Source organism: Rutidosis leptorrhynchoides, chromosome 2 (assembly GCF_046630445.1).
Source record: "Rutidosis leptorrhynchoides isolate AG116_Rl617_1_P2 chromosome 2, CSIRO_AGI_Rlap_v1, whole genome shotgun sequence".
Taxonomy (NCBI): Eukaryota; Viridiplantae; Streptophyta; class Magnoliopsida; order Asterales; family Asteraceae; genus Rutidosis; species Rutidosis leptorrhynchoides.
The window spans coordinates 697,226,125-697,239,517 of NC_092334.1; the positions used below are offsets into that span (position 1 = coordinate 697,226,125).

The window sequence follows — 13,393 nt, forward strand, 5'->3', positions numbered from 1 at the left end:
GTATTTCTTTTCTATTTCCTGCCACCCACGCGTAGGGATGTCAATGGATCGGATATGGAGCGGGTAATGCCGTATCCACATCCATATCCATTTAGTTTTTGTTCATCCATATCTATATCCATATCCATTTAGTTTCAGGTCATCCATCCATATCCATATCCAATGAATTAAGCGGGTTAATGGATATCCAATGGATATTAAAAAAATGTTATGATATTTTCTAATATGTGATTAAAATAAAAATGTAGTATAGCAGAAATAAATATAACATGACATATTTAAAATCTATCTATAAAAATGTGTAATCTTTGTCGAAGATATAACAAAATTTGTTAAATGTTACTATAAAACATGGATTATGAAAAATTAAATATGAAAATTGTAAGTTTATTTTATTAGATGTGTGTATTTTATTGTAATATATTATAGTTATTTCATTATAAGGTTGAAAGTAAAATATAAATCTAACGGTAAATGAACTTGTAATAGTAAATATGTAAGCATATATCTATATTTATGTATTTTTATATGTATTTCGGGTGGTAATGGATATATCCATGGATGAAACTTTTCATCCATGTCCATATCCATATCCATTTAGGTTCATCCATATCCGTATTCATATCCATTTAGGTTCGTCCATATCTATCACGAAGCGGGTGGATCGGGTGGATATCCACCGGATCGGGTGACCATTACCATCTCTACCCACGCCTAATAATACGTTAAAAGCACAATTTTTAACAAACATACATAAGAAAAACATTGTTTATAAAAAAACATTAGCAACTACCAGATGTAACTCCATTACTATAGCATTATTCTTTCTTTAATCCATTATGGTGGAATTCTTTTCTTAGTTATTGATATTTATATCAATACATTTGCTGGCAGCCACACTAATCATGGATGTCCCTATACTCCTTGCATTATCCTTTTACACCTCTCATACTATATTGAAAAAATTTGAATAAAAAAAACACTAAAAATAACAAGAAATATATAAAAGATTATCTCAAACTATAACTTCCTTGATCTTCACTTCTATGTACAGATTATACTTGCTTGATTTCTTGTGGTCTAATTGGTGGGCAAAATAGTAAAAGAAGAACCTTTTTAAAAGTTCTCTTTGTGAAATTCAAATTTGGTTGATGTCTTGTGTGAGAAATCAGAAGCTAGTTGTTTTAGCTCTTTTGTTGGTGCTGGTGCTCCACAATAGAAAACCCCTGCAGAATTTCAGGAACTATACATAGGAAACATCACACATGACATGATGCAATAATTATAACAACATTCTATTTATGATACTATAATTTATAGTATCTTAATCTATTGTTGACACAACAGCCTATGATACTATAGTTTATTTGTTACGCGGTTTAAAAATATCGTCTTGTCGCCCGTTTTGACACCATTTTGATACGAGGAAAAAAAACCCGACTCCAACTTAGAAGTATGAATTTTTTTTTTGTCATTATAAAACAGTATCAACGTGGCGAATGAACAGTTGCATATAAAACATTAGTGTCCTGTTAGTCTGTTACATGTTGATCCTTATCCTTATGCTTTGTATATCTACCCCTGATGCACTTTTCTTTGTCGAAGTTTTCTATGAGATTTGTTTATTATTAGCACTAAAAACGTTAAATAATCTAAATTATTGTTGAATTAAAGAAAAGCCACTAGAGAAGCTGAATCTTAGCTTTTAAATACCCATCTACTTTTTCTCAATATCTAAACTTGGAGCTATCGTCATTGATGAAAAACCGAAATTTACATGATTACTAGTAATATACTAATATTTATCATTTTTCTATTAAATGTACCTATAACGTTTCATTGTATGAATTAAAATTCCAAATTGACTGTTTTATATAACTGGTGACTGTTTTTTTTGGATATGATCTGTCATGTCATCTGTAACATAATAATAGTACATAAATTTCAACATTTGTTAGTTCGATACGTTCAATAAACCGGTAAAGGTTATACATTTTGATGCAACTCTATCATAATCTATTCAAGGTTATAGAAGATTTTTTTAGCCATGATAGTGATCCTATGATAATTTTTTCTATTGAGATATAGTATGAAAGGGACTGTAAAGTTCAGGAACTATAACGCGTTTTCAGGTTTACTTAGGTACCAATAATTCCAAAGACACTTATTGTAGTATTAAAGATCTAGAAACAAAGCTGAATAATTTATGTTTGGTAGTCAATACTCAATAGTCTCAATGTGGATTGCTTTTTCTTTTTCGAAAAGGAAATTGTATTTTGAAACTTTAGGCCACCAGTCCACTCAGTCTAAGTCACTTTAGACCCAAAAATTAGTCCAAGTCACTTTAGACCCAAAAATTTCCCAGTGGTCTATAAAGTTAATGAGGGGTTTTCCTTTAAATTGCACAAGGGAGATCTAATTAGGGTCAGGAATTTAGGATATTTCTAGATAAATTAAAGTTTGTAGTTCACACTGGAGTTGCCAATTACAGCATGGTTACTTACAAATCGGTCAAATTTTTATTTTTAACAGGTCATATAAGGAAAGTAATAAGGAGTAGAAGATTAGCCAAGCAGTCACAGATTGAACTGTTGCAACTTGCCCAATGTGTATTTTTAAAGCATACAACCTCTTGCATCACATTATATTATATTCGATTCTAAATATAGTATATAATACTGTATATAGTATTTTGTTTTCATAACATAGATCTATTACCTTAACCCATTACTCATCTAGTGTTTTTTTTTTTTTTAATAAAGTGTTCAGATTCAGTACTTTAACTTAAAGTAAAAATCAAAATGAGTTATTAGAGGGACTGACCTATTTTGGAGCCCGTGTGATTAAGAGCAATCCTCTTGTACACATTCCGCCAGTTAGGTTTTGCAAAATGAGACTTAACCCGAGTACCCGAAACAACATCAACACCATTTTTGGCATGATTAAGTGACTGAAGCATAGTAATTAGGGCTGATCTTGCATCACCTTCCTCATAAACACTTGTACAATAATTATGCATCTCTATGACACCATTTTTGTCCATTTCAGCAGCCTCATTCATAACACCTTTAAACCAGTCAAACGATCCCTGTTCCCTGGTGACCCAATAGAAGTAAGCTCGGGTTGTTCTAAAATTATTTGAACTTGTTGGCCCTGATTTAGTTTTTTGCAATGTGCCACCATTTTCTAAAACGCTATCTTCCTCTTCTTTGGCTTTCATATTATTTACAATGTCTTTCACAATGCTGATCATAGGGGTCGCTCCAATTCCTAATCCAACTAGTAACACCACTTCATATTTCTTGTAGTCTTGTGCAGGTGCTCCATATGGTCCGTCAATTAAAACTCTAGGGAAACTGTAAAACGATAATATATAATTAGTTATTAGTTTATAATAATACTAAATAAGTAATATTATTATTGTGAATAAGTAATATTCTAATTACTTCGTATAACGGTTTAGGATGTTATATGTATATGCATTAGAAACATTCAATCATTATCCCGTTTCGCATTTGTTTAATTGCTTAGTTTAAGATAAAATCCACCCAAATCAAATCATGATATTTAAATGGGTTGAAATGGCGACGTCTATTATAAAAGCATATCTACTACACTATTTATGTACTTTACAACAAAGAACTTAGGTGAATTACCATCAATTAGTCATTTTCATCATTGCCTAATGCTTTTGTATGTTATATAAAGGGAAATCATTTTTTTTTTGTATAAAATATGAGGTTTCGTATTCACGTCTGGACCACAGTAAAGAAGTCCGAAAACTTATACATCTGCATTCTGCCAACTATTTCTAATCTGTTAAACGTCTTTGTTTGCATGATATAGTAGGTGTTAACATATTATGCTCTACAGCTAAAATCTTTGTTACTATATTGAAATTTGTTGTTCCTTATAAACAGGGCAATTTGTTGTATGACTCGTATACTCCTCTGTCTCAAAATAAATGTCTGTCTTTCCGTTTTATTTTGTACCAAAATAAGTGTCCACTTGCATAGTAAGGAGCATTATATTAACTTAATCAAAAACAGATACTACATGAGAGTTGGTGCAAAAAGAAAGGGTAATAGTGTCCTCTTCACTACCATACAATGTACGGAGTGATGTATCATGTATATAACTTTGTGAAAACTAATAGTGGAAACTTGACTGAAGGTGCACAACTAAAAAAATTTAAAACTTAAACTAAAAGCATATATGAAAATCTAGAAACACTAGAAATCACTTACTTAGGATTTTCCCCTTGGCTGTCTGCTCTAAGGAGCCCACTTTTGCCATTAGGTGGTGGCTGACATACCTACAAACTCAAAAGACACATGTTAGGTGATATAATCAACCAACACACATGTCATAAAGGACCCAAAATCATTACCAACTTGCCCAAAAGTGTATGTGCTGTTTGAGGTTATTGGTTTGATACCCATACTATTGGGTGACCTTTCCATACCCAGTTAAGGTCAAGTTCAAAAAATCCATACCCATTCCCATTCTACCATATTATCAAACTAATACCCGTAATGATTCCTGATTACAAGCCTAACACCACCTGCAAACAGTGTTGTAAATCTCGTTATTTCTCCCCGAAATCTCGTTTTTGGAAGGCAGCCGAGACGAGATGTCCATCTCCCGAGATTTCTCGGTCAACGGGGTCAAACTTGGTCAAAGTCACGATTTCATGGATTTTTCATTTCTCATATTTGCTCACTCATTTCTCGAATTTTATTGCAAAGTCTCGTAAAAGTGTGCATAAATATACATATATTTATTTATATTTATTTTTGTATATTTATATTAAAAGAACTAAAAAGTCAACATAAGTCAACGTTCGAGATCTCCTAGAGATTTTCCCGAGATGCCGAGATCTCCCAAGAAATGTTCAAACGAGATCTCTATGAGATTCGAGTTCTCCAATCTTGCCTACATAACACGTTGCATACCTCTGAAAAGACTGTTTTTAGTTGTCTAGTCCAATCACCGAGAGTCCGAATATGCACACTCAGGTGGTCATCACCAGGGGCAGAAGTAATGGAAAATGGGTGCCTGTGCACATGTGTTGGTACTTAAGTTAGTGCATGACATGACATCTTGGATCACATCCCTTGATTAGGTATACTAATTTGGAAATATTAAAAGTACAACTTACCATTCAAATGGTGAGACAGCAGCACAGTTGACAAACATGTATTGTCCACTCTTGTATTTGAAACCTTGAGGCTTTGACATATTAAGTGCCAGCACATTTCCAGGATAAACAGCCACCTTTAAGAAACCAATTATCATTAGATATCTTAAATCTTAAATTTTAATTATATCATTTAGGAACACGATTTTATTGTTCATGACATTATTTTTATGTATTAATATTTTAATTATATCATTTAAGAACATGATTTTACCGTTCATCACATTATTTTTATGTATTAATGAATAAAGTAAAGTTGACAAAATTGGTCACTTAAGTAGAGGTTGAAACTGGGTGGGTCTGTTTGGTTGACTCAAAAATACTATCTTGTTCATTATTTAAAAATTTTAATGCATAGTTAAAGTGTTATCGTTTAATTAAATTAAAATAATAATTATAATTACTGGAATGATAAATTGGTTTTTGAGTTAATGATATTATAGGTTGTGTGCGTTATGTATAGACTTTTTGAAAGTTTCAACCAATTTCACTTGTTATTAGATAGATTTGACTATAAAAAGGAAAAAAGATCAAATTGCCAACTCTAACAAGCAAATGCAAGATTATACCTTAAGTATCTTGACTGGCTTAACACTAGATCGGAACGCCCTAATCAATCTTTCACAAGCATAAAGCAAAATTGGAACCGCCAAGTACATCCACGTCTGCATCCAGGAAAACATGACTTAGTTTGAAGGTTACAAATACCATTGTTTAGGACATCTACTAGACAAAAATATAAATGTTATTATAAGTTGAAAGCACAAAAGGAACTAACCGTCTTCTTGTACCATTCCTTAGTTAGGTAAAGCTTGATCCCATGAACTATGAGCAACGTGTAAACGATAACAAAAAGGTGGTGGGAATACCAAAAGGCATTAAATCCTGTTAGTTTCTTTAGAAATGTTGGTAGGTTGAGCTTGCCTCTTCTTAGCCATGGCGTTGCTAGTGTAAAAGCTATCGCCATTAGTACTACCATTATTATTCCAGTATATCCTTCTGTTTCCTTTACAAAATGCCAATAGTTCTTGGCCTGTTCCCCAAAAAACTGTTGCAACGGTTCGTACTCCTCCTTCGTTGCGTGAATTATTCGAGGGAAGTCGCACGTTAGATGGGATATCGCATGTAACCCGACTCCAATTGTAATCGCTATCGCAATCACCTATAATAATATAGTTCCCTTAGGATTTTAGTAACCAGTACAATATCCGAAGAAAGTTTCCCAAATTATAAGGTATTTGGAATTGGAATATTACATGTAGTCAAAGTTAAAATGAACTTTAACTTTTTGTAACATTTTTTTATCTTTTTACATTATAACCACTTAAATATTTTAGCAGGCGCAATATTACTCTGTTTTTCGCTTAACAACTGTTATTAGCTGTAATGAACATTAGACATTTAATAATAATAATAATAATAATAATAATAATTTGATAACGAAATGTATGAGATAGTGTTCAAAATAGTAGACTTACTTTATGAAAATTGAGGTTGTCATCAAAGGGAACTGCTACACCCAACCTAGTCTTGTTCCTCAACCAAGTAATCGTGTTTCGACAAACAGGTAACAATATAATCGCCATGTTCAACTTTAACGTCTCAGCTGCTCCTTTAGCTACACATACGCACGGTCCTAACAAATCGTACACTTCTCTTTTTGTGTATTGAATGTACTTCCATGTAAACAAACCCACCATCACTAATACCCAAAGTACAAGTACCCAACATCTCTGCCAATTATCTTGTAAAAAGTACTTAAAATCCTCGTACCATCTTTGTATAGGATTACCATAATGTGTCGTTTGCAGCTTTTGGCTTAACATATGGCTTAAATTTTTGCTTTCTCCTCTCACGTTATGTGTTGGCGCTTGTAACAATAGCACCTCCAAGTTTTCAATCTATTTAACATTAATCATTAACGATTATTACCTACTAAAGTATAAAGTATATGTCATGAAGTATTGCATTATATAAATAATAATTAATTAAAATTAAATTGTACCATGATGTAACCAACATTGTCGGGGTCCAATTCTTCCATGATCAACGCTGCGTATTCATCAGCTTGTTTTTGAATATTCGATAACTTATTGGCGGAAGCACTCAAGCTAATAATCTATACATCACATGGGTATCAATCAATTATTTGCAATAATTTTAGTACAGACTTTTCTAATCTACCACTAACCACCTTTTATAATTCTTGTCCGTCGTACCAAATGTTTATTTTTGGAAAAAATATATTATTAGTATTATATATTGTACATACTCACTCTATATGGTTCATTACCTCTCTTACTTCATCTTCTGTGATCCTACCATCTGCATCTTTATCAACCCTGCATTTACGGCAATACTAAATTAATAAAATGTAAAATTATTTCTCCCCTCAATAGAATAATTAACAAAAGTTGTAAATGTAATCCTTACATATCAAAGAAAGTTTGTAGCCTTGAATCAAAACCTTGATCAGCAATTTGATCCCAAAATTCCCTCAACTGTTCTTTGTTAATCACGCCACCGGTTATATGCCTACGACGGGAAAGCGAATCGAATAATTCTCCAGCGAACTCTTCTGACTCTTTGTTCATCCCTATCAAATCAACAAATAACTTATCAAAAGAAAGTAAACCAATAAAAAGTTCACTTATAATGATGAATAAGCTCTATAATCAGGATTATGATTTATGGATGATTACTTACCAATGCATTTGCCAAAAAGTGAACGTGGCAGCAAGCCATTGGTTTTGGCAGTTAACTCATCAAACCGTTTCTCTAAGGCTACCCAAGCTGCACCACCATCACTCTTGCTAATAAACTTTAGTCCCTTAAGAGCATGAGCTGCAGCGGACTTCGTTCTATCTAAACGGCTAATTGGCCGTTTAGAGAACGAAGTTAACCGTTTCAGCTCTTGCGAAACCTGTTTGATTTTCAATGAAGCATTTCTCGCCACAGACGCACCAAAAGATGTTCGTTTCTCCAACCTTTTAGCTAACAAAGTTAGCTCTGGGTCTTCCACGTCAGCTCCATCAGCTGTCTTCACACTGTGAACCGCCACTGAGTCATCGCCAACATCCAACGTGATTTCAACGTACTCGTCTTTGTTATTAGATTTTACAGATGCGACATCTTGAATATTAAACCTGGCACTTTTTCTGCCAACTCTTTTGTTCAGCGGCCCACTACTAAGTGGGCCGCTGAAAAATTTCTTGTCCGCTCTGACAATTTCTGTGTCAGAGTAGTAATGGTCATGATTGTTGTAATTTTCAGAGAACTCGTTTCTTTCATCATCAGTGCCCATTTTTTGCATTGTTAATCCAAAATTTAACCAAAATGAAAAGATAAAAAAGTTCGAAATGAATGTGAAGAATAGAATAATATGGTCTGGTTGTATCTATAGGCATCCCACTTTATATGGTGAAAGCGTGTGTGAAGAATAAAACAAGTCAATCAATGGGTTGTCTGAACAGCCGCTTGTATTTTTCCCACTATTTATTTATTTATCAGAGAGTATATTATATATTATATTAGTTATTATTTTATTTATCATTTTAAATTTTGAATTATGATATGAACACCCTTATATTACGAGAAATGACGATATTCGTTGTATACTCTGTTTGCTTTTTTAAATTTATTTTTGTATGGCTGAATTGTTTTCGAATTATCATATGATACGATGGAAACAAATGATGAATATATATTATGTGGACTAATGAGTTTAAATTCCAAATGCATATAAAACATATTTGCAAATCTTTAAAGTTACAGCTAATTAAGTTTCAATGTTAATTATCATACCAACGAAAAATTGCAACTATTAATCACATTATTTCGTAGAGCCGGCTTTAAAATATTTTGTCGCATAGAGTGAGGAAACTACCAGTGTGTGAAAATATATATAGTTTTTCCACCTACTTATTAAAAAATATGGAGTATTACTTTGATATTAATGTGACTAACGAATAAATATTTAGTAAGTCAACGTCGTTAATCTGGTACTCCGTATATATGATGTCAATGGCTATAATAATTCATAACATCAAGTTTGTAAGCTTGTAACATTTTTATAATGCATATGAACGAATATTTAATATGCCCGAATCTTTTGATTATTATTAATTATTATTATACGTTAAATCACATCAATGTTAATTTGCATATAAATGAGATGCCAGTATGAGACTTACAATGTGTGTATATACAAGAAGCATTGATAATAACCGATTATTTGTTTACATAGTTTAAACAATATGTATTGTCTCCTTGTCTATGATTTTGATATGAATCATGCAATTGAATATATGTCTTCTAGATCTTATTGAGACTTATTCTAATACTCAGTACTATATTAATTATTAATTAACATTAATATTTTGTGAAGTCATGTAATTTTTTTTTCAGCAAAGTGAAGTCATATTAAGCAAATCAATTCACAATAACATATGGATCTTGGATCTTAACCGGCCTCTATCTTTTTTATTTTGGTTACCCATATTTCTAGCGGTGTTCATGGTTATACTAAAAAACTGACCGGCCAGAACGATTTTATACAAAGCGGGATTGATCGATTTGAATCTATCCAATTTTTGATGGTTCCTAAATTATAAAGTGATTTTCTACATCGCATTTAGATTTAGAAATGTACTTTCGATTTTCACCTAAATATTTGAATTAGTTTAGCAATTGTATTTTTATAATTTTATCATCATGATTTATCTAACGACAACTCTTTTGTCATAAAATATCAAAAATGCATATACTTTATAGTGACCGTCATTTAAAAGCAACATTAACTGTTTTACTCTCCCCGTCCTAATTTATTGTCCTTCATTCCATTTGAGTATGCTAAGTTCTATTATACCCTTAATGTATATGGATATAATTAAATGAGAAAATAAAAATAAGGGTAAAACTAAAGGAAAAGTACAATACTTATAATATTTTCCTATATTGTGTGTTTATTGTCTGGTCACAATAAATATGGGATGGAGGGAATACAACACAATAATGCTCACCACTATAGTTGTCATTTTAAAAATTCATAATTATAGTATTTCATCTGTCAAAAACTGTCCATCTTACTATTTTGAATTTTTTAAAATTATTATATCTTACTCTAAATAACAATAAAAAAATCATTAAAGTCCTTTATATTCTTTTTATCATTGAAAATTTAAAACATTTAAAATAGCAATTAATTTATTAGAAACTCTTTATGTAATAACAGTAAATGAATGATAAGTTAGACATTTCATTAATAGAATTACTCCATATTTATAATTTATAATTATAAATTATAATGGAGAAGTTCAAGGGTGGTGATTCAATATTGGATGCTTTATTACTTACAAGTTCCTTTTATCAAACGTGAATTAAGGATACAACACAAACGCACGGTTAACAAAATGTTATCTGTGACGACCCAGAAATTTTCGACCAAATTTAAACTTTATCTTTATATGATTTCGACACGATAAGCAAACTCTGTAATGTTGAGTCTCGAAAAATTTGTAATTATATTCATGTAATCAATTACCCTTTTTACTATGCTCGACGATTCATGAACATCTATGTGCATATAAATATGTATATATAATATATGGTTATTTTAATTGAAAACGTTAACAAAGTATTAGATGTATAATATATTACATGAACATATTATTTCAATATGTGTTCAATATATTTATCGACGGAATTAAAAGATAACCTCAAATGATTGAATTATCAGATACATTATGATATGATTACGGGTCTCTGTTATGAGGTCCACTGTGATTTAAGAAATCTGTTTTATTCGGAAAATGGTAAAATGATTTACAAGTATGAACAAAAGTGTCAAATAACGAAAGCTAGACAAAAGTTAGTGGAGAACTAAATTTCATAATATTCGATTGATCTATTTTCAAACGTATGGAAAACGTTTTCCAATTCAATAGAATTTGATTATTAAAATGTTTTTATTCAAATAACATAATTTGAATATATACAATATGATATTAATTATTAGAATTAAATATATAAATAACTCGCAATATGTATTTAAAACGTGTTTATGAATATTGAATATATATATGATTTCTATACATAATTAATATTATATGTATATTGTATATATATAAAATATATAAATGTTAAATATTCAAAATATGTTATTATATATAAAATAAATATTACATAATTAATGAAAGGTAAGGTTAATATATTATATGTAATTACAAGTTAAAGTATAAATGTTATATTAGTATTATGATCATTACTTTCATTATTATTATCAATGATAATATTAATATTAATATTATTATAAGTAGTGTTATTATTAGCATTATTAATAATATTATTGTTATCATTTTTATTATGATTATTATTATTATTCAACTTATTAAAATTATCATTTTTATGATTATTAGTATCATTATTATTAATATAGTTATTATTATTATTATTAGAATTATTGATATTATTATCATTATTAGTAATTTAATTTATTAAAAGTATCATTTTTATTAGTATTAATATTATCATATTATTATTTATCATTTATTGTTACTAGTCTTTATATCAATAATATGATTATTATTAATATTATTATTAGTATTTTTAATATTAATAGTATTAATATAATTATACTAGTTAATTATCAAAAATTTAAAATTAGAGATATATATATATATATATATATATATATATATATAAACAAAATATATAAATACTTATATATATAAATAAATGTGTATATATATATATATATATATATATATATATATATATATATAATACAGATATATATAAATAAATACATATACGGATATATTAATATATAAAAACCGTATATACATACTTAAATACAACTAAATTGCGTATTCAGTTCCTACCCTTATCAAACTGTGTTATAAATTGTTTTCTGCTTACAAATTGCTACTAACGATTTCAATTAAGTCATATTAACAAACAAATTCGTACAAATCAATGTCAAATTATATTTTGTTTTGTACAAATTATTATCTGATTGAAAATAAAGTTGTCGACTAAATTTGCTTTAAAACCAAATCAATTCCAGTTGTAAATGATGCCAATTGATTTTACATTATCAACTACTAATCACAAAAATCATTCACAGCCTTTATCTAAACGATTTTGAAACAGAAAAAGCGAAGAACTCAGGTTTACTCTGTTCGTGGTCTATTTTTTTTGAAAAACTCGATTTTGAAATCAATTTCAAAAAGTAATAAAACAGATATGTTAGAAAGCTTCCACTTAAACTGTGATGACCCGGAAATTTCTGACCAAATTTAAACTTAATCTTTGTATGATTAACGTTTCTGACACGATAAGCAAAGTCTGTAAAACTGAATCTCAATATTTTTGAACTACTTTCATGTATTCAATTATCCATCGACTGTTCTCGACGATTCGCGAACAATTATATGTAAATAGATACATATATATACACTATAACTTGAAAGCGTAACAAGTATTAATTGTATGATACTGTGCATTAAACTTATTAGTTTAAATATCTATTTGAATATTTATGATATGTTGGAATATTAATTGCATGAATAACTTGCGACATGTATTTAAAACGTGTTTATCGAATAGATATTAACTTGGTTATAAAACGTTTGATAATACTATTATTGTTGTAATTAACGAGAAGATGATTTATAGAAGTAAATGACCAAAACACACAAATGTATAAGTTATATTTCGAGTGATATAGTTTATGGATAATTTAAGTCTATATTTTGACAAAGGTACGAGTCACAAAACATAAAGTACCAGTTTTCTAAGCGTACGAAAATGCGTTCTAAAAATCGGAACCAGTACTTAAGTCGAGAGTCAATGTACTACACATCGGTGTAAAAATTATAAGTAACCTATGCACGAGAATATAATATAATATTTAAATAATTATATAGATTAAATATATATTTATATATAATATTAATATATTATGTCGACATGTTAGAATCAAACGTGCATAAATTGGAAATTAAACCTCCGCAATTGCGGAGATGAAAGGAAGAAAAGTCCGCGATCGCGGGACCGTCAGTGGCAGAATTTGAGTATAAATTGAATTCGTTGCTACTTGAATCCACCACTCTATCTCTCTGTCTAATTTACTCCTTAACATCATTTTATTTTTATTATTATTAAGATTAATATTATTAATCTTATTATTAT

General features: G+C 29.7%; 1 protein-coding gene across 1 annotated transcript; it reads right to left on the reverse strand.

The window, feature by feature from the left end:
- Positions 1 to 802: 802 nt before the first annotated feature.
- On the reverse strand, positions 803 to 8,546 carry LOC139894103 (respiratory burst oxidase homolog protein C-like). The gene is made up of 12 exons (XM_071877304.1): positions 7,907 to 8,546; positions 7,634 to 7,796; positions 7,494 to 7,542; positions 7,206 to 7,319; positions 6,679 to 7,101; positions 5,979 to 6,362; positions 5,770 to 5,865; positions 5,162 to 5,277; positions 4,956 to 5,058; positions 4,248 to 4,315; positions 2,824 to 3,356; positions 803 to 1,226 (listed from the first exon to the last, which is right to left on the reverse strand). The coding sequence occupies exons 1-12, from the start codon at positions 8,511 to 8,513 to the stop codon at positions 1,117 to 1,119; spliced, it is 2,766 nt and encodes a 921-aa protein (XP_071733405.1). The 5' UTR covers positions 8,514 to 8,546; the 3' UTR covers positions 803 to 1,116.
- Positions 8,547 to 13,393: the final 4,847 nt, after the last annotated feature.